Source organism: Patiria miniata, unplaced genomic scaffold (assembly GCF_015706575.1).
Source record: "Patiria miniata isolate m_02_andy unplaced genomic scaffold, ASM1570657v1 HiC_scaffold_5, whole genome shotgun sequence".
In the NCBI taxonomy this organism is placed as follows: Eukaryota; Metazoa; Echinodermata; class Asteroidea; order Valvatida; family Asterinidae; genus Patiria; species Patiria miniata.
Genome location: NW_024037072.1, coordinates 15,608,972 through 15,632,748, shown reverse-complemented (window position 1 = coordinate 15,632,748; position 23,777 = coordinate 15,608,972). Strand labels below are relative to the sequence as shown.

The window sequence follows — 23,777 nt, the reverse complement described above, 5'->3', positions numbered from 1 at the left end:
TGGTTTGTTGTCGCGATGTCCAATGGGTCTTCTGTTTCACTATTTAGTACTGGGGAGTGGGTTAGGGGTAGGGGTAGGGCTGGGGTGGAGGGTGTAGGGGTAGGGACGGATTGTGGAACAGGGGCTATAAAAAGGCAGGAAAGGGAACAATGAGTTGTTGCTATATAGGTAAGACTGTTCGTTTGAACAAAAGGTTTACAAGTTGTTAAACTTTTCACTTTCCGGTGACTTTGGATGAAAGGATTTCATTAGGATTCATGTATTTTTCTGATTAGCCTCATTTATGTTAAACTGAGGAAAGTTACAAGTAGTTTGAATTTCAGTAATTCATATGTAAAAATCATTAGGAAAAAGTTAGGTTCCTTGCATGAGAAGTGGATGGAAGGAGGAAAAGACATGCACAGTGACAAGACAAAACAATCGAGCTGCTTCGTCTGTTACATGATTTAAAATTGTATTTGGCAATTTATTAAAAGCAAGGGTCTACTGAATATTTGAAACTGTTCAATGATAGATACATGTTGAAAACAGTTACAGATTTGTATACATTTTTTAATCAGTACGGAAGACAGCTTAGCTTGCATGCTCAAACTTTCAACATTTCACATAATATAGTCCAACACTAAAATGTCTCTATTTCACATTGAAGCACCAATGTCACATTTGAAATATTTATTAGTTATAGTCCTGGGAAAGGAGAATGAATGATGAGGGTTTGGGTAGCTTGTGGATTAAGTAACATACAAAGCAATGAGGGAATGCTGAACCATCAACTATAATTATGTCAATCACAACATGAATTTTTCTTTATAACTATATATTATACAAATATTGAATGCTTCGAGTGGTGTAGTGAAACTAGCCTCCCGAGGTGATCCATGGACCATTCTATTTTCCCGAGGCGAAGCCGAGGGAAAATAGAGTGGTCCATGGATCACCGAGGGAGGCTAGTTTTACTACACCACGAGATAAAGCATTCAATATTTGTTTTATAACACTTCGCCCACAGATTCTGCTAGGTTTTAATATTTTATATTATTTAAATCTGAACACAGTTGAAATACTTCAATTTCAATACAAAATTGGTGGAAAATGTATCTCTCTCTTCCAAACTACCCCTTCACGAAATGTTTGAACCCAACTCTGCGGCGCCCTAGCGCGCTCTTTGGAACAAAACGCGCAATGCGCAACGCGCACACCAGCATGCATTTGCACACAAATACCGCGCCGTGGATATAGTACTTTGGTTGCTAATGGTATAGTACTTTTGGCCGTGTACAGAAAGATAGCAAAAATAGAAAGTATCATGTGACTCGCTCTCGGCCAATCAAGACACAGAACCTGTGGGTGAGGTGTTATAAATATTTACATTTGTTCGTCAAGTAAATTTGAAAAATCACAAGTTTTGATATCAAACTAACAAAAACCCAATGCTGTAATTGACCATGAGATGGATGTGGTTTGAATAAATGCATGCATGGATAGATGAGGAGGAACATTAAAAAGATATTAATTTTACTTATTAAGATTTATTAAATGCTAAGGGTTTTTTTCATTGCTCGTTTTCTTCACTTTTGCAGCATTCTGTAAAACAAATCAGAAAATTGTCTTTCAGAAAAAGCTACTAGTACTATTTTCTTTCTTGGTAATGACACAAGACTGAAGAAACAGTACAAACTTATAACATCTTACTTAAAATCACTTGTGGAAAAAAAAAACAATTTATGCAACATAAAAATTCACAGACCTTCACATACTTTTCTAAGACGACATATTTATTTTTCAGGTTTTGATAATACTTTACCTGCCCTTGGAATGCTGTTGTGAGCAATGCAAAGCCTTAAACAGAAAATGTCTGATTACCGATGAACTCTTTGAACATTGAATGGGAGGTTTTGTGGTAACGCCATGTGAATGATATCTCTTAGTGAGTTGTGTGGTTCTGAGAAGAACCAGTTGGTTGAACTTGACGTTTTGAAAAGTATGCTCTGTTCATCATCTTGTGCAAATCTATGCATCATGGAGAGGCTTGCCGTTGACTTCAGCACGAAATCCAAGGGCAAGTTCGCGCAAGAACTATTGTTTACCATTGGTTAACCATAGTTCGACTAAAGTTAGCCCGAACTCTGTCTAGTCGACGGTGGTTGACTACACTAGTCGACTATTTGCAACCAACCTACTGGGGCTGGTTGCATCACTGGTAACCAATAGCTGCGCACATTCATAACTTACAGCAGGGAGCCAGGAGCCAGAAGTTTTGCAATGACATTTTGACCAGTGTTTGACTAGAGACGTTCGCATGTTGCTATTAGTGCCCAGGCATAAGGTACGTCACAAATCAACCACTAGTCGACTAATGGTCTTTGCCCGAACTTGGCCTAAGCTGGAGGTAGCGGTTTGCCCTGCACCTCAGTCTCCTGCTGACGAGCATAGCATACTGTTCGAAACGTCGAGTTAAACCAGCTGGTTCTTCCCAGAACCACACAACTCACTAAGAGATATCATTCACATCCCATTCATTGATCATGTCCACCATGCAAACCCTTAAGTCTTATCTTTGAACATTAACAGGAACCAAACAACATCAGGGTTATACCGAGCTAGCCCCAGCCAGAGCCACATCTCAAGGAACATGTCTGCATTGATGGCCATCAATGTGGCGTACTTGCTCTGCTAACAAAAAAAAACAAGCCTCTGCCAGATGTGGTCTGTACACGCCTCCAGTAAGAGGTCTGCCTCCCAGTGGTAAAGATGAGACGGATGGAAAATGTATATTGGAGGCTGCTCATCAAGTGATCTGTAATGGTAAGTCAAAATATTATCTCAATTTATTTGACCTATTTGAATTCGTCATGGCACTTGCACAGCGCTTAGAACCGTTTGGCCTGGTAAATTGAGTTTTGCACGGCACCATCATTTGGATTGACAGGGTCAATGACAAAGGCATTCCATTGTCATTGATTTCAGTTACTTTTGACGTGTCTTGTAATTTGACTTGAGATTGACTTGTGATGAATACGAGCACTGAACCTGAGAAAACTAATGTAAAAATAGAAAGTGGCCTTTCGACAACAGTGTGCCAGCTCATCTTTGAAAATTGCAAGACAACAATGTGTATCAATGTGTTTGCTTGATTGGTGTCTTTTCATCATTAACCCTCCTATGCAAACATACATTCTGTGCCAAATTGTCCTTTCAGTCAAAATCAATCAAGTGACTGTTTTGAAAAGTTTAGAGCTTCCAGCCTACATAAAGCAGGATTGACTGGCTGTGGCTGTTTATGTAATTTGATATAGCTATGCTTTGACTGTAGGTGATTGATGAGCCAGCGGTGTCTACTACTTGTCTGCTTTTGTCTGTTGACTGAATTTGACAAGTCACAGTGCTTGCTTGAAATATGATCTGTTCAGGCGCGGTTCTAGAACCAATATTTTTGGGGGGCTAGCACGGTGGATCCAGAATTTTTTTTCAGGGAGGCGTGCTGAAATGTAGACCGGTTATTTTTTCCAGACACTTAGGCCTCCGAAAATCAATGGGGGGGGGGGGGGAGGCTCATGCCATATTTTTAATGGGGAGCGCCAATAAAATCCTAAAATCATTCACACTATTTTAACTACAAATTCACCCTTGTCACGACTATTTCTTTAGGGGAAGACCGTTCGCATGTACATCACAATCCTTCTTTTTGCTATTAAATGCAAATTTTTTTTTTTAAGGAATTTATTTTTGGGGGGGCTAGACACAATTTTGGGGGGGCTACAGCCCCCCCTAGCCCCCCCCCGTAAAACCGCGCCTGGATCTGTTGGTGACTAGCCTATGTAAAAGGCATGGCAGGGGAAGAGGATTGATTTTTTTTACTGTCTCTGACTTTTCAGATAAGAGTGATTTGCATTTATTGATTTTATAAATTAAATAAAGGACACTTATGTTGTAGAGTTTTGGACGATTTTTTAGTAATCTATTAATTAAATATGAATCCAGGGCCTCCAACAAAGGTCCTCAAGGTGCTTCTGTTCATCAAGCACCAAGTGTGGGAGTAAAAAAATATAAATTATTTTGCAACTGCCAAATTTGAAATGCTCAGAAAAGAACATTGGCTGGTTTTTTTTTTTAAATTCACAATTAATGTACATGTATTTCAATTGCCAAAAGCAAAGGAGACAAATGTTAGTCCCGCTCATGTTGGTCTCAGCAAGGAATCATCAAAGATCTAGTTCTGTGAGATAAATCTAACTATCTTCTGGCCTGCAAGAAAGAGTTCAGGCAATTCTGAATTCTGGGGCCTCTGCTAACAGTAAAATACTCGCCTACTAAATGCACATGTTGCAGGTTTTAGGGCAGTAGGCCAGCATGGTGCCTGGGCTGGCTTCACATTGGCCCTCGTCGGCAAGCTCACTGCAGCGTGTGGGGTCACTGTCAAAGCATTCTGAAGAAATGCAGGGAGAAAAATAGAAGTTGGATGGTATCCAAATGAACTAGTTTCTAATCAGTTGAAGGAGGAACGGAAAAAAGATACAAGTCAGTTTGGTTTACTCAATTAGCTTGCCATTTGCTTCTGTAGGTTTAAATCTGGTGTACCTAGTTCAAATTCAATATTAGGAATGGATGTCCGGTTTTCCATTGTCACTAAGTTGCCCGTCTCTGAAGTAAAATTGCTTGTTCTTCATTTAATGGCGCACATGTAGATTTTCATGCACCAGTGAACCCCTTCACTGCAAACCTCTTGACATAACAGTTCAACCTTACCTTAAAATAAAGTCCTTATTAACAGCTGTTTCCAGTAAAGAAATTTGCCTTGAGCTGGCCAACAGCCTTCTGATCAGGCATTTTCCACTCGTTCTTATTTACCCAATTAAGCACTACTAGATTGCTTAACAGGCGCAAAGATTTTTTAGAAGTTACATTTCAGCACTGTGTGATGATCAGCTTGATTTTACCTGAGCATTTATCACAGCTTTTTGCACAGTGGAGCATCATGTAGTTTTCATTGGTGGCGCACTCTCCGGCCTCTGCCCACTTTTTACAGTCGTCCCTCACATCTGCACAGCCAGGTGTAAAGTCTAAAATAGAAAAGGTAACATTATGTGTTGTGCAACCAAATTTCTTATCCAAGCTGATATGATCAAAGAAAATTTCCTTATGAAAATAGGCAAAAGGACTTTTCTTTCGCTTGTAAACATTGATAGCCATTTTGTATGGGCTGACAAAAGGTCATAAATTTAAGCCATCGCTGGCTACAGATTTTGCCCAAAATTGCATATTAACACCCATTTTTGTAAGAAAGAGGCATTTCTAAGAAGTCTTTGGTAGGTTTGTTGATAAACTTGGAAACATTAATAACTTTTCTATATTTTTTGCAGTATTGACCTTCCATAGTTTGCCAGCCCGTGATTGGCAAAAAGTACCAGACACAGGTTGGCAAAGGTCTATTAAAATGAGGCCCCCTTCCCCCATGTATGAATTGTCAGACAACGTAGGGCTCAATTACCAAGATAGAGTATGATTTGGTGTACCAAAGGTTTCAGGTTAATGAGTTTTTGTAAATTTCCCTAAACTTGCTGAAAGTAAAACAAATCACTGTTTTTCGAGAGTACTGTCACTGGCATACATATTTTTAATATGCAACAAGCAGAAGTAACTGACAGAACCAACATGATTTACTTACATCTACATCAGACAAAGTTGTTGAACCGTGAGCTGACAGAAACAGGAGCATTATTTTGGGGATAACTTTTAAGATTCACAAAAATTTGATAACATTTTTAAAGATAATATGTTACTTACCTTTTGGCATAATACTGCATGAGTGACAGCAGTGGTCCTCCATCCACTCCTTATCAGTCTCGCACTCACCCTCCAGGGCTAGTTCTGCGCAGAAGTCTCCTTCATCAGTGCAATCCTTCTTTGGGTGTGGAACTGTTCACACAAAACAAAGCAATTAGGCCTTTTGTATTTATTTCTGGTAATGACATTGAGGATATCTCAGAAATACCAATGGCATTTTAACCCACAATCCTATGTAAATTATGGACAGACGACAACTTTCTCAATTCCAAACGGTGAAACTAGGGACGAGACGATTTAGAGTGAACATCACTCTTACTACCGCTGCCAAGGAGGTAAAGGTTTTCATCAACGTTGATTATTTTGTTGGTTGGTTGGTTTGTCTTAACAAGATAGCTCAAAACTTTATTGATTAATCGATTCGATTTTGGAAGTGATCCAGATCTGGATCTAGGATTTTTTGAAGGATTCTTCACCATCTATGCGAGTATTACTTTTAGGTGTACTGACAATAAAGCGCGGAATTGTTTTGACTTGGCGGAGGTTTGCGTTCTCTGAGTGCTTTCTAGTTTAAGATTGAAACACTCTGAAAAAAGAAAATCTAGCAGCAAACTTGAGTGAAAACTTGATATATTTTAACTGAATGAGTTTCACTCTGAATCATCTGGTCTCTAGTTCCAGTCGGTGGGAGTGAATTTTCACTCAAATATAACAAAGGTTTACTCTTTGGAAATGAGAGAGAGTTAAGTAATAATGTATTGAGGTGAGAGGAAAGCCTCAGATATTCTGGAGTAAACCCAAGAAACAGGTAAGGACTGTAAAACCAATCCACACATGCCAATCAAAGAGGTGAAAGGCAATGAAAGTGTCAATGCGCCAACCAGACTCCCTAGCAATGTAAGACTTATGAAATGTTTCAGTTTGTATTCACACAGGATTCCGAGTTGAAAGGGTGAACTTTTAAAATTCCTAATTTTTTTTTAATTCCTGGCATATCCACTGTAGAAAATGGACAGGTTGATATTTTTTTGTCAGAAGAATTGGTTGGGCGGAGTTGATTACAGTTAGTGATTGTAATTTGGATCTGTACTCACTGATTAAACTTGAAATGTTGCAAGCTTCACATGACATCCTGCAGTGTACCAGCATCCATTCTCTGTCGAACTCACAGGCACCCTCTTTTGTCAGATTCACGCAGCGTTCATCCTTGTCCACACAGTAGGTTGGCTCTACATGTTGGAGGGTAAAGGAGTATGATGTTAAATAATCAAGTTGGACCAGATTGTCTCGATTTAGGACATTATTTATACTCGGTGACACAGTCCGTGAGTCAGTCAGTGACTCAGTCAGTCAGAGGACAGTAAGGCCGCATCTGAATCAGTTGTCTAGAGCTAGGTCTAGGTCTGCGCCCATTGAAAATACGCGGGGACGCGCTGACAATAGACGTAGCCGTAGCCCTGGAAGCCCGTTTCGGACACAGCCTAAGTTGGCCCTTCAGTTCCATGCAGCAAAAATTGGTGACCCACGGAATATTGTGAGCCCAAAACTTCTTGACACACTTCTTGAGAAGACTATAGCATGAAGAATATAAAACATTTCTGTCTTGAAGAAAATGAAATGCTCTGACCAACATGCGTCAAGTTATCTGAACACAGTTGTCCTTTTTAAATACACGTGTTAACTCATGTAGACTCTGATGTAGATGGTTTGAAAAATTACATATTATTTTGCATCACATTTTGTCACAGTTTGCCATCATTGTTCAATAACAACACAGAGAAGCTTTGACTGAACTTTGACCTTTCTGGGTACTCACCCTTCTCAAGACATGTAGGGCAGCAATTGATTCTCATCCATACTGGGTTGTAATCGCACTCCCCATCTTCAGCCCACTGGTTGCAGTCATCATACACGTCAAGACATTCTACTTCATCTGCAATATTCAAATGAAAATTTATTGGGACTCCAATATTTTGAAGTACATTGTACATACAGTATTTCTTCCTTTTCTCTTTGCAGGCTTCATGCGCCAATGGACTTTGGTAAGTCTGTATTTTAATTTTCATAAAAAATATTATGGTTAAAGTGAAGCAATGTAGCATATAAGCCAAGATTTGATGAAGGGCTTAATTTTCATGAATTATACATATGTAGTACTGTATTTTCTCTCTCCCACAAAACCCAATGATCGGTTTCTGTTTTCCAAACTTCCAAATGTTTCATGATGATAATATACAGGTCACTATTTGGCACAGGTGATCATAGAGGCAAAAACAAAGGACATATGGATACATTTTAGAGGGAGACACTTTTCTGTAGAAACGGATCTTCAATTGCATATCAGGCACAATTTGTGGTAACTGTTGTGAATTATATTGAAGCAAAGGAGGAGCATCAGATATTGGCAATGGGGTGTAGCTTTCTCCCTTTCTTCCACAAAGTACCCTGGCTTAGGGGCCCTTGTCTCATAATTGCATGGCTTAATTGCTAGCAGGTGTTTCCATAAGACATTTTTTTACCTCTGTCTTTGGCACATAATCCGCAGCTTCGCTTGCAGTTTGACCTCATCCAGTCCAGATCATAATCACATTCCCCCTCCTCCTTCCATTTTGCACACTTGTCATAGCGGTCAGCACATAAATCTGCATAATTGTGGTCACCAGAAATATTAACAAAAATCTTCAAGTAAGTCAATCAGAATTGGGTATAAAGAGAAAGCTTAAAAGTAAAAAAAAATATCCAGCCATACATTCATTCGAATGAAAAAAAAATAGTGACTATTTTGGGACAAAACCACAACATTTAGATTTTGAAGCATTTGTGTCTCTTCAAGAGATATTTGAGGTATTAAGGTTGGCCGTGGTTCAATGGACGCCGTCTTCATTGCATTCCCTCTGTTACGTAGTGCGGTAAGGGAGTCCACCTGAGCTAGTACTAAGGTGCAATAAAAGCATGTTGATTACAGACAAAATCATCGAGATGATTTTGAAGTTGAATGCATTTCAACTTCAGCCAATTATGTCTGAATGTTTGTATTTGCATTCGTGTGAGGTATGAACCAGCTGTGCAGATAATAGGAGAAGGCAGACATTCTTACCTTCGTTGAAAGTGTCATTGCAGGTGTTGCAGCTTTTCCTGCAGTTCTTCAGCATCCAAGATGGGTTAGCCTCACACTCTCCGATATCCGCCCAGCCCTCACACGCTGATCCGTAGTCATCATTGCAGTCAGACCAGTAGTTTTGGCAAGTGTGGCAGCTCTTTTGACAGCGTGCCTCCATCCAGCTTGGATTTGCTGTGCACTCTCCAATGGATGCCCAGTGTTCGCAACTTGAGTGGGAGTCGGTACAGTTAGCCTCACTTGTGTCATTGTGGTTGGTTGGTGGGTTAGTGGTCGACTGTTGTACTGACACTCTTGTTGTTTCATCGAATGATGTTGGCTCACTCTCCGACTGGTCCACTGGTTCCGATGACATTGATTCTGCCTCTAAAATTAGAAAAAATATGGACAGCATTGCACTCGTATCTAATGTAGTAATTGGAACTGTGAATGATGCTATTGGATGGCAACAAAAATTTAACGAATCAAAGAAAGATCAAAAGAAACCATCACAAGCATGATGCGATAGATGACATTGTACTCCATGCAGAAGCAGCTCTGTTAAAACTGAGCTTTCTGTCATGCAGTCTCTAAAGGACATTCAAAATTGAAATCTTCATGACATATTGCTATGTGTCATTTAAAGCTTCTTTTTTTTAGGAAAATGCCTGGCTTGTTTGGAGAGGCTGTTGTGTTGGAGCTTTGTCGTTTAGGCTGATCATCTCAACGAGAGGGCCCTTATTTGAAGTAATTCCACACTGGAACAGCTAAATACAGAAAAAGGCAGGTGAATAGGAAGTGGTTCTTGTTATTCAATCTTAAAGTAATTAAATTAATCTGTATTGGGATATTAAATAAATCAAATTACTGACTATTGAGTGCAGAATGTGCTTAGGCAAAAACTTTCCTGAGCCCTGTGTTCTGTAAATTCTTGGCTTAATCACACAATCCGCAAAACGAATTGAAGTAAAATTGAGACTTTAATACAAACCTTCAACATAATCACAGGAGTTACAGCTTTTCCTGCAGTTTGGAAGCATCCAGCCTGGGTTTTCCACACATCCGCCATTCTTTGCCCACGCTGTGCATAATACATCTGAGTCCAAACACTCTTCTGTGTCGGTCGTTCCGATCATCACTGTATCTTGAGTTGGAAACAAAGTTGTCATTTTTGTGACGAGGAAGGACTCTTCATCATTATTTGATACTAGGTTGTCATCTTCAGACCCTGAGACTTCATCGTATTCATCCTCAGCGAGACTCGATGTGTAATCACAAGAGTCGCAGCTTCTTCTGCAGTTGATTAGCATATAGCGGGGATTAGATGCACATCCTCCATTAGACGCCCATACAGGGCAAAACTTGCTGGTGTCAGTGCAGTCAAACATAGGACTCTCGACGGTGGTTGGTGGTGGTGATGTTCCCAAGAACATTGGTTCGTCTACAATGACTTCGCATAAATTGCAGCTGGCCCTGCAGTTTTTGCGCATGAACGATGCGCGTTTTGTGCAACCCCCGTTGGAAGCCCAGACCGGGCACCTTCGACGTTTGTCAATGCAGTCATCAGTTGGAGGACTGCCATGGGGCTCCGTGGTTGTTGATATCCTCAAAACCTCATCGGTGATTGGAGCAGTGGGCTGCTTTGTCAATTCTTCAGTCACTGGGGTGCCATTCTCTTGTGGCATTTGGGTTAATCTGTGAAGGAGCTGTGTAAGTGTTGTACGATGTCCTAAATGTTCAGATGTGGTGAACAAATTTGGTGAATGGGTCCTTTTGGAATCTGCAACAGTTACAGGTGTGGTCATTCTGTTGGTGGAGTCAGTAGACGTTGATGAGTCAGTTGTTCTAAATGACATGCTTCCTTCAGATGGTGCGGTATTGGGATAGGTTCTGTGTATTTTAATAGGATCACTCATTAGTGTACCAGTTGCTCCTGTAAATACTTGCTTGTTTGCAGACGTACTGCTTACTTTTTGAAGTGAAATGGTACTCACTCCTGAAGATCTGGTGAAAAACTTGGAGGTCGTTTGATGGTTACTTGTCACTGGCTCTGTGGTTCTTTTTGTTCTGTGTGTGGTAACAGAAGGTGATTCCCAAGTTGATTCTTTTTGTGGTTTAGTGGCCTCAGAGGGTGATGAGGTCCTGAGTACATCCTCTGAAGGGTCAGAGAATATACTCTCAGTTGTAGGTAATTGCTTGACATGGTTAAACGCTTCAGTGGTTTGAAACTTGCTTACCTCATGAAACGTTGTTGGAACTACTTTATCCGATGAGTTGGTAAGTTGACTTGACAAGCTAGTGGAGGAGTGGGAAGATGGTGTCACGGAGGTTTGCAGTTGCCCTCTTTCACCTGTGATTGTGCCCATTTGTTCTGCTGGTTTTGTTCCAACATTAAATCGGGTGAATTTGTCAGCAGATTGAGTAACAAATGCATTTCGAGAAACTCCTGTTTCAGGTAAGTTACTCATGCCATCAATTGCCGATTCCCTGTTTTCATCATATAAGCCTTCATTTTGGGAGACTCCTTTGTCCTGGGTAAATTTTTCAGCATATTCAGTGACAAATTCATTCCGCGAAACTCCTAAGTCAGGTAAGTTACTCATGAGCTCAACTGTCGAGTCTCTGTTTTCATCAACTGAGTCTTCATTTTGGGAGATTCCTGTGTACTTGGTAAATTGGCTGGCAGTTTCAGTAACAAGTTCATCTTGAGAAACTTCTACATCAGGTAGGTTACTCATGATGTCAACTGTTGAGTTGCTGTTTTCCTCAAATGAGTCTGTATTCATTGAAACTTCTGTGTCCTGGGTAAATATGTCAGTAGATTCAGTGACGAATTCACTATGTGACACTCCTGTATCGGGTAAGTTACTTACAACCTCAACTGATGAGTGACTGTTTTCATCAAATGAGTCTTCAAATTCACTCTCTTCCCACAAATGAGTTATTTGGCTTTCTCTCCATGAGTCACTTGTTTGGATGCCTTCACCTATCCAATCTGATACTTCACTATTCTGTGACTCCTCATCATGATCTTCATTTGTCTGGGCATTGGTTGTGGCTGGAGGTGGCAAGCCTGTAACGATCTGCCTGTCACCACACAAGTCGCAGCTTACCGGACAATTTGCCAGCATCCACTCTGGGATGGTTAGACAGCCACCGATAAATGCCCACTCATAACAAAGCCTGTACCTGTCTTGGCATCCAAGCGGCTCCTCTGATGGTTCCAGGTCCACGCGAGTATCGTTTGATTCAATGTAATGGCAGGAGTTGCAACTGTAGGCACAGTTTGGGAGCATCCACTCTGGGTTCTGATAGCAGCCTCCATAGAAAGCCCAGTCTGGACAAAGCACGTCAGTGTCCTTACAGTTCGGCCCATTGGAAGAAGTCTGGGTACTTGCAGTCGGCTGCTGGGTGACTAGAGGCCCATGACAGAGACCGCAACTCTGTGGACAGTTAACAACCATCCAGTCTCGGTCAGACTCGCAGTTTCCTGATTCTGCCCAATCAACACAGTATGGGTCAGTGTCGAAGCACTGGCTGTTATGTGGGTTGCCACAGATGCCGCAACTGACCATACAGTTTACCTCCATCCATTCTGGGTTGGTCTGGCAGTCGCCTTCAGCAGCCCAATCGGGGCAGTAGCGATCAACGTCAGCACACTCTGGCTCGACAGGTGTCACTCCAGGACCACTGCAAAAGCCACAGCTTGCAGGACAGTTGACTTGCATGTAGTCCGGGCTGTATATGCATTCGCCTGATTCTGCCCAACCAATGCAGAGAGGGTCCAAATCTGCACAGATAGTCTCGGGCTCCTCTGTTTCAGAGTTGCCGCAATAACCACAACTCTCTGGGCAGTTTGCTTCCATATACTCTGTGTTGTTGGTGCAATCACCTTTATCAGCAAAATCAGTACAGAAAGGACCAATATCTTCACAGATAGTGGCAGTCGAGGTTGTCTGTTCTTTATCAGTGGCAGAACAAACATTGCAGCTCTTTTTGCAGTTGGCTTTGATCCATCCTGTTTCGCAGTTTCCCTCCTTGGCCAATTCACTGCAGATGGGGTCACTGTCTTGACACATCACTTGGGTTTCTGAGTCTGTGAAAAGGATCATACAATAAATTTGAGAAAACGTCTTAATTTGAACTCTGGAAAACATATTGACCAATTTTATTGTTTACTAATTTCAGCTTAAGGCCTTTCATTTTTCAAAGGCACAATATAGATTTATTTGTGTTGAATAAGATCTGTTGGTCTAGCGTTTTATCGTTTAAAGATTTGACCATGATAATTACCTGCAGGTCAGGAGAAAAATCCCAACCCCTCTGAGGGGTAGTGCATTGAATTTGATTTTTGTCTAGGCTACGGGTTGCAGTTATGGTACTTAATCATTTACCTGTACAGAAATGGCAGCTTAAAGGACAGTGTTCCCGCATCCATGATTCATTGGTGATGCACTCCCCTGCCTCAGCATTGATGTCACAAAGAAAGTGGCCATCGACACACTGCACATCATCATCATCATCATCATCGTCATCGTCACCATCATCCACATCTTCCTCATTATCATCAACAACAACAACAACATCTCCATCAGAGGGTGGCGGAGTTTGTTCCTCATCCTCCTGTTGTATGTCTATCCCTTGTTTATCTGGGAAAGAAATTATCCAGAGTTAAGCTGAAAAAGAGGCTGTCCTCATCATCAGTAGGCCTATATGTTATCCCTACCGAGGGGAGTCAGGTTGACGTATCGGTACTTTCCTCGCCTTCCACGGCTGTGACCCGGGTTTGATTTCTGCCTGGGCCATTATGTGAATTGAGTTTCCGTGGGTTTTCCTTAAAATATTCTTCTTGGGTTTTCCTTCCAAGTATAAAATTATAATTGCTTCATATTGTCTTCACTTTACTGGTCCCCATGGGAGTCCAGTGGATTCCACTGAATGGGCTACCCAGTTAAAATAATAAATAAACTGAGTATCCACAGGAACTTGCATATTATTTAAGGCAAAAAGAACTTCAGACTAAACTTCAGATGTTGCATCAGTTTTGAAATTGGAACACTCTCAACAACACCACTCTTGCCAAAGAATCCTCAACTTCAAGCAGGCCGTGGGCTACACCAAGGCCTCCTCTATATATAAGGTTGGAATTCGTGCAACTGGCAAAATGTTTCAAACATTTTTTATAGCTCGCTGGGTTTTATCAAGGGAGAAGTTTAATCCCCACCATCCTCCCCGCTGAAGTCCTGTCTCTACATTGGTCAACCTCCCACAGGTGAAAATTCTTATTTTTGATCTACTAAAAAGCTATTAAAATGCCTCAGGTTTCACCTCCATGCTCCCAACCCTTCAAAGGTCCTCATGTTTACAACCCTTCGGCCATTTTGGTGAGATAGGGCAAGTTTTTGTTTTACCTCTGCACATATTGCAGCTCTTCTCGCAGAAAAGCTCCATCCATCCATCGTGGCTGTCGCACCGCCCTTCCTGGACCCATGTTTGGCATTGCTCGTCGGTGTCTCGACACGCTGACAGTTCTGGGCAATTTAAGGTTGTATTATTCATTGGGGCCTAGAAGGGATTACTACTGGTCACAGTGTGTGGTCAATTGCAGTGATTCAAAAATAACGGACAAGAGCAAAAGAATAAATGAAATATCTGAAAAGGAAATGCTGCCAAGAAAAGGAACACAAAAGTATTTTCATAAAACAAATGAAAATAAAAGTGTCTGGCATTGTCCGTAGTTTGGATACCAAGTTGGAGTAGTGCTTTCCTTGTCCGTGGTTCGACTCCTACTTCGGCATTATTATGATTTGGTTTCTTCCAGTGCATGTGCTTTACCCAGACTATTGCTTTCCAGGTTTTTTTCCTCCCATTTATAAAACCGGATTTCCACATTTATCTCCTCTCAATCCAGTGGTACACACTAATAAAGATGCACGGGAAATGCAAATTAAGATATAAATGAAAGCATGTAATCAACAGTATCTTTTTTTTTTCATAAAATGTACGGAAATAAATATGCAGCCTTTAAAACCTTTTCTACCTATCATTTTAGCCGTAACTGGATCAGAATTGACTTATAGGAAGGAAGCCCTTTAGGATACTGAGACAAGAATCAAACTGGTTATTCCATGTACTCTTTGTCTGTCTGTCTTGTGGACAAATCATCGGAGATCGTTATAATCGGAAATCAGCAAGGGATATATCATGAAATCATGAACAATTATCAAATGTCTCAAGACGAATGATCCTGCTTGATACAAGCTAGCAAAATAACAACATCCCAGTGGTTTTCTTTAGTGCAAAATGTTACAAACAGTCTGTTATTAGAATCAAGCGTTTACACAACCATGCAGAGTTAATGTTCCATGCAGACATGCTAAAAAAAAAAGGGAGAACGGGAGGGGAAAAGGTTTGAAAGGTGGGATTCGGTGGAGGTCGTGGCACATTACTCCGTTAAAATGGTTGTCGTCAGTCCGTCAGTTCTTTGTCGTGGTCGGGACCGTTAAACTGTCCAAAAGTAAAACTTGGCTACTTAATATAATTTATGTTTTCTTCAAGCTTGCTATATCTAGCTTAGTCTCGGTATTTTGAGCAAGTCAACTTATCAACTTTCTCTTTTTTTTAATTCAGACTTCTCGCCAACCACCTCATTCTGGCTTCAACCATATGTCTTTCAACACACACTTGATCTCGTGACTTCTTCCTTTGTACGTTTTTGTATCTAATTCTTTAAAAGAATATGTTAGTCGTATTATTTTTTTCCTTAGGCTTACTCGAATTATGTTGGAGATTTGGGTCCTTTATATTTAAAATTTCGTTTTCTCTAACTTAAGATGAAAATAATCGTTCTTGTTTCTTTGGTCTGCTATCTTTCTCTCAAATTCTTTATCTCGTGGTCATGCAACATTCTTTCACGGCTTACATACTTAACGTTTAGAACCCTTCTTCAGCAAAACCCTCCTTGCTATCTATTTCCAACCATCACCCGTATTTTGGTTCTCCTGCCTAATTGTAACATAATTGTTTCACATTTCAAACCCTCAACTCTGTACTTCCTCGCCCTACTGATCCAAACATTCACACATATTTCCGTTTCCCCTACAAAACTGCAACACAGCAACCGATACTCAGATCTTTGAAATTGAAATACCGTCAACAGTCTCCTCTTTCGGCTCGGGGCAAGTTCCGCACGATATGGGGCAGTGGTCGCTCATCCAGCCCGCGTTGTTCTCGCATCCACCCTCAGTCTTCCATTGGGGACATTCGTGGTGCATATTTCTGCACACTGGAGGAATAAGATCAGCTTGATCAAGCTTTGATTGAACACGATTAACCCCCGAATCAGGACTTACTAACCAACCAAGCTGCAGCTGGCCCTCGATGTCGGAGTCCTCCAATACTATAAGTTCAACTTGCCAAAACTAAAAAAAAACGGTATTTCTTTTCTGCCCAAGCCGCAGACGCATCATGCCACATCCGAGTTACTCGACTGCGGCCGACAGTGATATACGTGGAAATGGTTTCAGCCGCTACCATAGGTTCATGTGTAGCTGCATTGAGGCAGGATAAGGAAAGGGAAAGCCGCAGCCACGTAATTCGGACGCGACCTTTAGCCATGGCCGTGAGAAGACGTTCGCACTATGGTCATTTTTTTGTGAGGACCGGGCTCCGGCGAAGCCACAGCCTAGTTAGAATTCAATGGAATTTGCATCAAAACTAAGTTGGGGGTTAAAATTTAAATAAAGAATGGATTTACTATTTGTTCACCTGGCGCGAGCTTTATGTTACAAGAGGAAGAGGTAAAACGAAGCATGTAAAATTTACTTGATTATTATCGGATACAGCAACTGGTATATTGCCATAATGACATTTCATCATTATCACATAAAGTCACGTGTGTAAACCCTGAACTTTTAGTGAATTACAAAAAAAAAGTTGAACCTCTTTAAACATTAATTGCGTCTGTTGTAAAAAATAAATGGCTTTACCTTCCTCTCCCATCGTATCTGGATCCAGCTCGCGATCTAAAAAAAAAATAGAGAAACGGGACCAATTTAATCACTGTCTTAATGTTGATCTTGATAGCATTTTGATATTGGGGGGGGGGGGAGTGCAAAGGAATCATTCAAACAAAGGCAACACGAATTTTGTCATGGTATTAAAAATAAAACTCGCAAAAGAAAAAAATCGCTTACAACTTTAATCTAAACCTACATTGTTATTAGATGAATTCATCATTAGTATTTAACTGCAAAACCACGTGCTTTTGAAGCATTTAATCTGGCAGGGACATCATCAAACTCTACCATTTCATAAGACGCCAGTCTTCGTAACTTTATCAACCTTATCTGTATGCTGCGTGTCGTGAAATTTGTGAATCAATCACGCATTATTTTGTTAAGTCCATACTCGATTTTTGTGGGCTTTTGGGTTGAAAATATCACTATTTTTTTAAATACCTGGTTCACCCTCGTTGCAGTTCATTCTGATCTGTTCCGAGTAAGTTTTACCTATTGGCAAAAGGATATGCACATCTGATGTTAAAAGTATTGTTACCTCATTATGAAAGTGTAGAAAAACGTACAATATTGGGAAAAAAGTAAAGAATATTAAAATTATCAATTATTATAAGTAACCTCTTGTTGATGCAAACAGGGACTTGATCCGGTATGGATTCTTTGTAAGGCCGCGGCCTTCAGCTACGCTATGTACCACCTATGAGCAACCACAAAATGGCCAGGACGCTAAATGGTCGCCTGAACCCGGACAATCCTGTTTCTACGTAACTGCTCCTGCAGCGATCCTTGTGCCTCCCTTGAACCACCAAAACTGCAATTTTCGGGCATTTCCATGTCTAGCTACGAGCGACCTGTGCGTCCACTGAGCCACTTGCTTGCCTCCCATGTGCTTCCACTGTGCAACCTACGGCAACCAACGCGATTATAGGCAACATAGGCGACCCCGAGCAATGTTTGGGCAACCATTGAGCCTCCCCTGTGCCTCCTCTGTGCCATCATCGGCGACCAACGGCAACTAACGGCGATCATTGGGCGACCATTCGGCCATGCTTCTGCCTCCTAGGCGACCCTTGAGGCACAAGGGCCGGGCAGAAGCATCGCCCAGATTGACGGTAAAATTTGCAACAGAACGGATAGATTACGTGGCGACCATTGGCCGACCGTTGTGCATCCATTCTGCAACCACGGCAATGCTTGTGCCTCCCTTCTGCCTCATTTGAGCCACCTTTGAGCAACCAACCTCCTCGGCGACCTTTGTGCGACTGTTTTGAACATGTTCAAAAATTTACGGCGACCATGGCGTCCATGGCGATGTCTGAACATCCTGTGTACCACCTTTGAACGACCCAGGCAACCATTTCGGCCTCCTTTGAGCCTCCAACGGCGACATGGCCAGTTTTATGGTCGCACAAGGGAGGCCCAAAAGTCGCAGCCCTGTGTAAAGGGGGTCTTACATTTTGCATTTGTACATTTGAAACACGACTCAGACAACAAAAACCTTAGGACTTGGGGCTTATTAAATAACTTCGTTCAAGACACTTACTTTTGTCGGGATCGCAGCGATCTACAATGGTGTTCATACAAGGGAAGACTTCCTTGACTAAGTTGTACAGCGCGGGATCGTATCGCTGTAACTTCTCCCGGGAATCAATCTCGGTGTCAGCGCTCACGTCGAAGAAGCTCATGACTCCGTAAGCGAAGTACTCATCCACCGTGTACTGTGCCCTGGTGTTCGCCCAAAGGCCGGTCTTTCTGGCGTTAACGTAGGCCCCCATTAGTCTTGAGTTGTAGCTTATTGTCATAGTGGTGATGGACACTCTTCTGATGGTCTGTGCCATGACGTGCACGAACATGTCCTGGAGGCTGTTGGGGTCGTTATTCAAGCAGAGTAGATTCTCCGCGGCCCCCGAGGCCACGGGGATGTGGAGCGTGCCGCCAAGCCCGCGCACGGAGTTGTACACCTCCGGCAGGTGGGAGTGCTCAGGGATCATCACCGTTACTTCGTCTTCACCCATGACTGCTATCCGTCCCCAGGCTCGGTAAATAGCCTCTCTGATATCCCTCCTGTCAGCCAGCAGGAACCTGACCATATAACAGGCCCTCCTCATGGCCTCCTCGTTGGTTCGCTCCGTGCCCAGAATTGGGATGTTGTAGGCCTGGACGTACTTCCTGTAGGCGTAGCTCAGTCGGAATTCTTCCCGGACATCCGCGGGGACTTCGGTGATCGTGTAGCAGCGCCATCGGCTTCCCGATCCCTCCTCACGGGTCCCAATGTTACGGAGAGTGTACTGTAAGATCGAAGCTACGAGCAAACAAAATAGTTTTTGTTAGAATCCTTTGAAAAGGAGCTAGGACATTCCGATTTTCCCCTCTGGAGTTTTTAGGCCTATAGCGACTGGCATTCAGCCAACAAACTTGAAGATGAAACTGAAATGTACGTCATTATTATTGTTTATCCAATGAAATAGATTTAAACAAAGACAGTTAAATATGACTTTGTTAGAGGTCGATCCGTAAAATAATATGAATTATGATGAGCTGTGTAGTTTGAGACCACCAGACAAGAAAATCTATTTAAAGACGAGTCAAGTCATTTTATCAAAATATTCATACATAATTATTGGTACATACCACAATGTTGAGTAAAACAAAACAATTTACCAAATCTAATTTATCAAATCATAATTTTGATAAATATACAAACTAGGTCTACCCCTGATCTCTTACCAAAGTCTTCCGAATTTCGCAGGAAAAATAACATCGGAAGCTCATTCTCCTCTACTTCGCCACTTTCTGAAACGAACAAGTCAACGGGGTAGTTTTATCGAGAGATTTTTTGGTGGGGTTAGCTAGAAACAGATATTTGTTAGCGGGGAAATACTGGCTGATGGTTTGAGGACAGGTCTTAAAAATATCTCGGCTAAGATTTGCACCTGTGCCGTCGTCATTTAAGCAGGTTTTGCAGCTGTCTCGACAGTTCCAGTTCATCCATCCAGGATTGGTTTCACACTCGCCTCGATTTGACCAGGCGCGACATTCATCTTGGTCGTCCTGGCAAGCTGAAGAAAGGAAAAGGAGCTGTTTATCAGAGTAACAGATTGAAAGTATCAACAGACAATTTCAGAACTAGAGCTGTATTTTCTCCGTGTTCTGATAAACCACTGATAATGTACTTAGATGACAGAATAATTTTCATTCTTAGGAAATAAGCAAGAAATGAAAGGAGTCGTATACTGCAGAGGAACTGCAACATTTCTACTTTCAGGGGCATATTTTGCAAATGGTTCCCACAAAAAGATTTCATTGTTTCCCAAATACACACTTACTTGCCCAGCCTGCATGGGTTCCAGCATGTGAAACATTGTCGGAACATGGAAAACTCCTCTGTTGTCGGGAATCATTTACACGGATTCTTTTGAATGCATCCAGAGTCCTGACGACTCCGTTTTGACTTGAAATTGTATTTTTGAATGGTTTACGGCAAACTTACGGCAATCCAGTTCATCCGAGTAATCCAGGCAGTCGTTTTCTCCGTTGCATCTCAGCGCTTCCTCGAGACAAGCGCGTCCATTAGGGCAGGAAAACTGGTCGGGACGACACACTGGCTTGCCTGGGGGAGAAACAAGAATCTGAACATTAAAACAGGGATTGGTTGGGCTGGGTTGGGTTGGGTTGGGTTGGGTTGGGTTGGGTTGGGTTGGGTTGGGTTGGGTTGGGTTGGGTTGGGTTGGGTTGGGTTGGGTTGGGTTGGGTTGGGTTGGGTTGGGTTGGGTTGGGTTGGGGTGGGGTGGGGTGGGTGGGGTGGGGTGGGTTGGGGTTGGGTTGGGTTGGGTCGGGGTCGGGGTCGGGTGGGGTGGGTTGGTTCGGGTGGGTTGGAATCGTTGGATTTGGGTTCGGGTGGCTTAGATTGGGATGGGTATGGCTAGGTTGTGTTGGATTAGATCGTGTGGGGTTGTGTACTTGGGTCGATTGGTTTTGGTTGAGTTAGTTAGCTTTGGTTGGTATGCTTTGGTGGGTTGAGTAGGGTTGGTTGGGTTACATTTGGTCAGGTTTGTTTTGGTTGGGTTGGGTTAGATTAGTTTAATTTATATTTGATTGGATTTGGTTGATTGAGCAGGGAGGTGTTAAAGAAAACACCACCTCAGTGGTTTATTTCCCAGGACAAAATGTTCCTTGCTAAATATGACTACGGAGTGAGGCCAGTTCAGGTATATACAATTTCCAATATCACAATAATCATTCTAAAGCGAAAGTTCTAACACTCTTATGTAGATGCTTCTTTCAGTTTCTTTAATGTTCAACTGATATTTCACTCTGCATGCTCTTTTCAAACGTTTTGTTTTTGGTGGATTTATTAGCACTTACATAGTTTTTCATCGGATCCATCCCCACAGTCATTGTATCCATCACAGATAACGCCTTCGTGTACACACTGGCTACCATGATCGCACAGGACTTCATAATCAAGACACTGAAATTCTTCTACAGAATGTAAAAAAAAAGGTACCTGGTTTCAAATCATTTTGTTTTGGTTAAAAACTGTGTAAACCCTCCTATGCAAACATACATTCTGTGCCAAGTTGTCCTCTCACTTAAAATCAGTCAAGTGACTGTTAACAGTTCAGAGCTCCCAGCCTACACAAAGCAGGATTGACTGGCTGTGACTGCTTATGTAACTTGATACAGCTATGCTTTGACTGTATGTGATTGATAAGCAAGCTGTGCCTATCACTTGCCTGTTTTTTTTCTGTTGACTGAATTTACAGTGCTTGCTTGAAATATGATATGACTGTTGGTATAAGTCATATCAGGGGAATAGGAATGATTTTGTTGACTGTCTGTGAATGTTCAGACAGCAGGAGGGCTTTACTGAATTCATTTGTAATATTTAATTGCGATTTTCACTTGTTTGTCATTTAATATTGATGATATCAATTATACTACTGTTACTAGTGTCGTCACCGAACCATCGCTGCATCGCTGCAGGTTTTAGCCAGGATAAAATTAAGGCATGGAGAAAATGTGTCGTAGCTGCAGGATGTGAGCATGCATTCCGGAGATCGCTCAAGGGCCCCATGAAGTTTTACGTTCATGGGCCTCGTTGCCGTCACTATTTATCTATGTGCCGCCACTGTATCATTGTCTGTCACTCTGCCATGTCTAAGTCGCCAACACGCTCACAGCACGAAAACGGCATATGGAATATAACACTCAAGACTTTGAGCACAAGGTCTGGGGACAATTTCATGGAGTTCTAAGCTCAGGAATTTTCTAAACATAGAAATAATTTGCTAAAGAAAGACCGGTCAGCAGCCAAAATGTCGTGTGATGTACACTCCCTTGGACTGTTTCCCAGATGATTCTTACTGAGTACCAAAACTCGTGAAATTGGTGCCTGTTTCTTACCTGTTTGAGTGACGGGTTCATTGCACGCCCATCCGTCAGCGTCTAGCACTGTTCCTTGTGGACACGTGCACGTGTAGGAACCCAGTTCATTCTCACAGACTCCCTGACACCAGCCCAGATACTCTCTGCATTCATTTCTGTCTACATAAACACACATAAACATGTAAAAGTAAGTGATCGCTTGTTAGATATATCTTTCTGATTTGAACCAATGAGAAACAATATATGTATAAAGATGTCAAGAACGATACATTGTATTAGGTATTCCTAGACTAATGTTATGGTATTCCTCTTCTGAAACAAAACTGAGGCCTATCCGATTGAAAAATATGCGTTTCTTTCAATGTAAATATTGGGATCCTTTTGTCACCATGTGTATCTCTTAGAAACACATCAGCCCTCAAAAGTGCAACACGTTTTAATTGCCACTGTATCTCGAGTAGGATTGAAATTAGGTTTTGAGTAAAAAATATCTGAAAAGAAGTAATTATCTGTATGAGCAGACTTTCTTAGGTTCCCTCATAATTATACCGCTACAAATTATTTTGGAATAATTGCAACATTTTGTTTTGTCACCTTTTAGCACAAGGGTTCTTTAAATGTTTATTTTTCTCTCACCTATGCAAGCCTGTTCCTCCTCGCTGTAAACAAAGCCTCTGTCGCACATGCAGTTGCAATTCAAAAGGTTGAGCCCTGACGATCCCGGGCATTTCCCAAAGCACACTACAAAAAAAAATCAGAAATAAACCACGTTTTGATGTTTAAACCACATGTAATGCCGATCCAGCAGGCTAAGTTTATGGGTGGTTTACTTAGCCACCTCAATCCACCCCACATAAATTTGTATCACATCTGAATACCCCCAGTATGTCATATGAAAAAAAGCTTACTCGTGTTGCTAGGATCCGGTGCCGGGGAGGGGGAACATGAAGTCTCGTCTGTGTCGAGGGAGAAGTCTCGGAAGCAGTAGCACAAGAAACTGCCTTCTGTGTTGATGCATCCCTGCTCGCAGTCATGTGTACCCAAGGCACATTCATTGATGTCTTTATGAGAACAAGTAAAGAAAAAAGAAAAGAAAAACATAATGTTTAGCCGGGCCGTGTCATTGCACATGTGCAACTGATTGGAAAAGTTGGGGCTGGGTAAGTATATTTATGGCATTCGTGTATTTTAGTAATCGTGACCAGTTTTTTTTTCTTTCGTAAATGGGTTCGGGAACTCTTCCTTCATGCATTCAAAGGGGTGTCAGGTTGGTACTTTTCTCGCCATCCACCGCTGTAACCCGCCTGTGCCAACATGTGGATTGGCTTTTCAGTCCCCGCTCGAGTGGGTTTTCCCCAGAATAATCTTCTGGAGTTTTTCTCCCACCTCTAAAACTGTAATTTCTTCTCATTTTCTTCTCCCTACAAGTTTATTCAGGCTTGTGAGCTACAAGCTTTTGAGAATCCTCGCATGGTTTCATTACCAGAAAT

The 23,777-nt window shown here is 41.8% G+C and overlaps 1 protein-coding gene across 2 annotated transcripts in view; it reads right to left on the bottom strand.

The window, feature by feature from the left end:
- Nucleotides 1-4,301: 4,301 nt before the first annotated feature.
- The window catches only part of LOC119741479, a 29,327-nt gene continuing 9,851 nt past the window's right edge, over nt 4,302-23,777 (bottom strand). For both annotated transcript variants that reach the window (XM_038217238.1, XM_038217236.1), the window contains 21 exons: nt 23,196-23,348; nt 22,924-23,028; nt 22,306-22,446; nt 21,265-21,381; nt 20,390-20,509; nt 19,833-19,958; nt 19,627-19,692; nt 18,443-19,201; nt 17,341-17,391; nt 16,870-16,905; nt 16,032-16,166; nt 14,293-14,412; nt 13,276-13,530; nt 9,873-12,977; nt 8,882-9,268; nt 8,304-8,426; nt 7,601-7,717; nt 6,879-7,013; nt 5,785-5,916; nt 4,938-5,060; nt 4,302-4,426 (listed from right to left, as the gene is read on the bottom strand). In XM_038217238.1, coding sequence (XP_038073166.1) covers nt 4,311-4,426; nt 4,938-5,060; nt 5,785-5,916; nt 6,879-7,013; nt 7,601-7,717; nt 8,304-8,426; nt 8,882-9,268; nt 9,873-12,977; nt 13,276-13,530; nt 14,293-14,412; nt 16,032-16,166; nt 16,870-16,905; nt 17,341-17,391; nt 18,443-19,201; nt 19,627-19,692; nt 19,833-19,958; nt 20,390-20,509; nt 21,265-21,381; nt 22,306-22,446; nt 22,924-23,028; nt 23,196-23,348 — 6,422 coding nt within the window. In that variant the 3' untranslated portion in view covers nt 4,302-4,310. The remainder of the gene's footprint in view (nt 4,427-4,937; nt 5,061-5,784; nt 5,917-6,878; nt 7,014-7,600; nt 7,718-8,303; nt 8,427-8,881; nt 9,269-9,872; nt 12,978-13,275; nt 13,531-14,292; nt 14,413-16,031; nt 16,167-16,869; nt 16,906-17,340; nt 17,392-18,442; nt 19,202-19,626; nt 19,693-19,832; nt 19,959-20,389; nt 20,510-21,264; nt 21,382-22,305; nt 22,447-22,923; nt 23,029-23,195; nt 23,349-23,777) is intronic.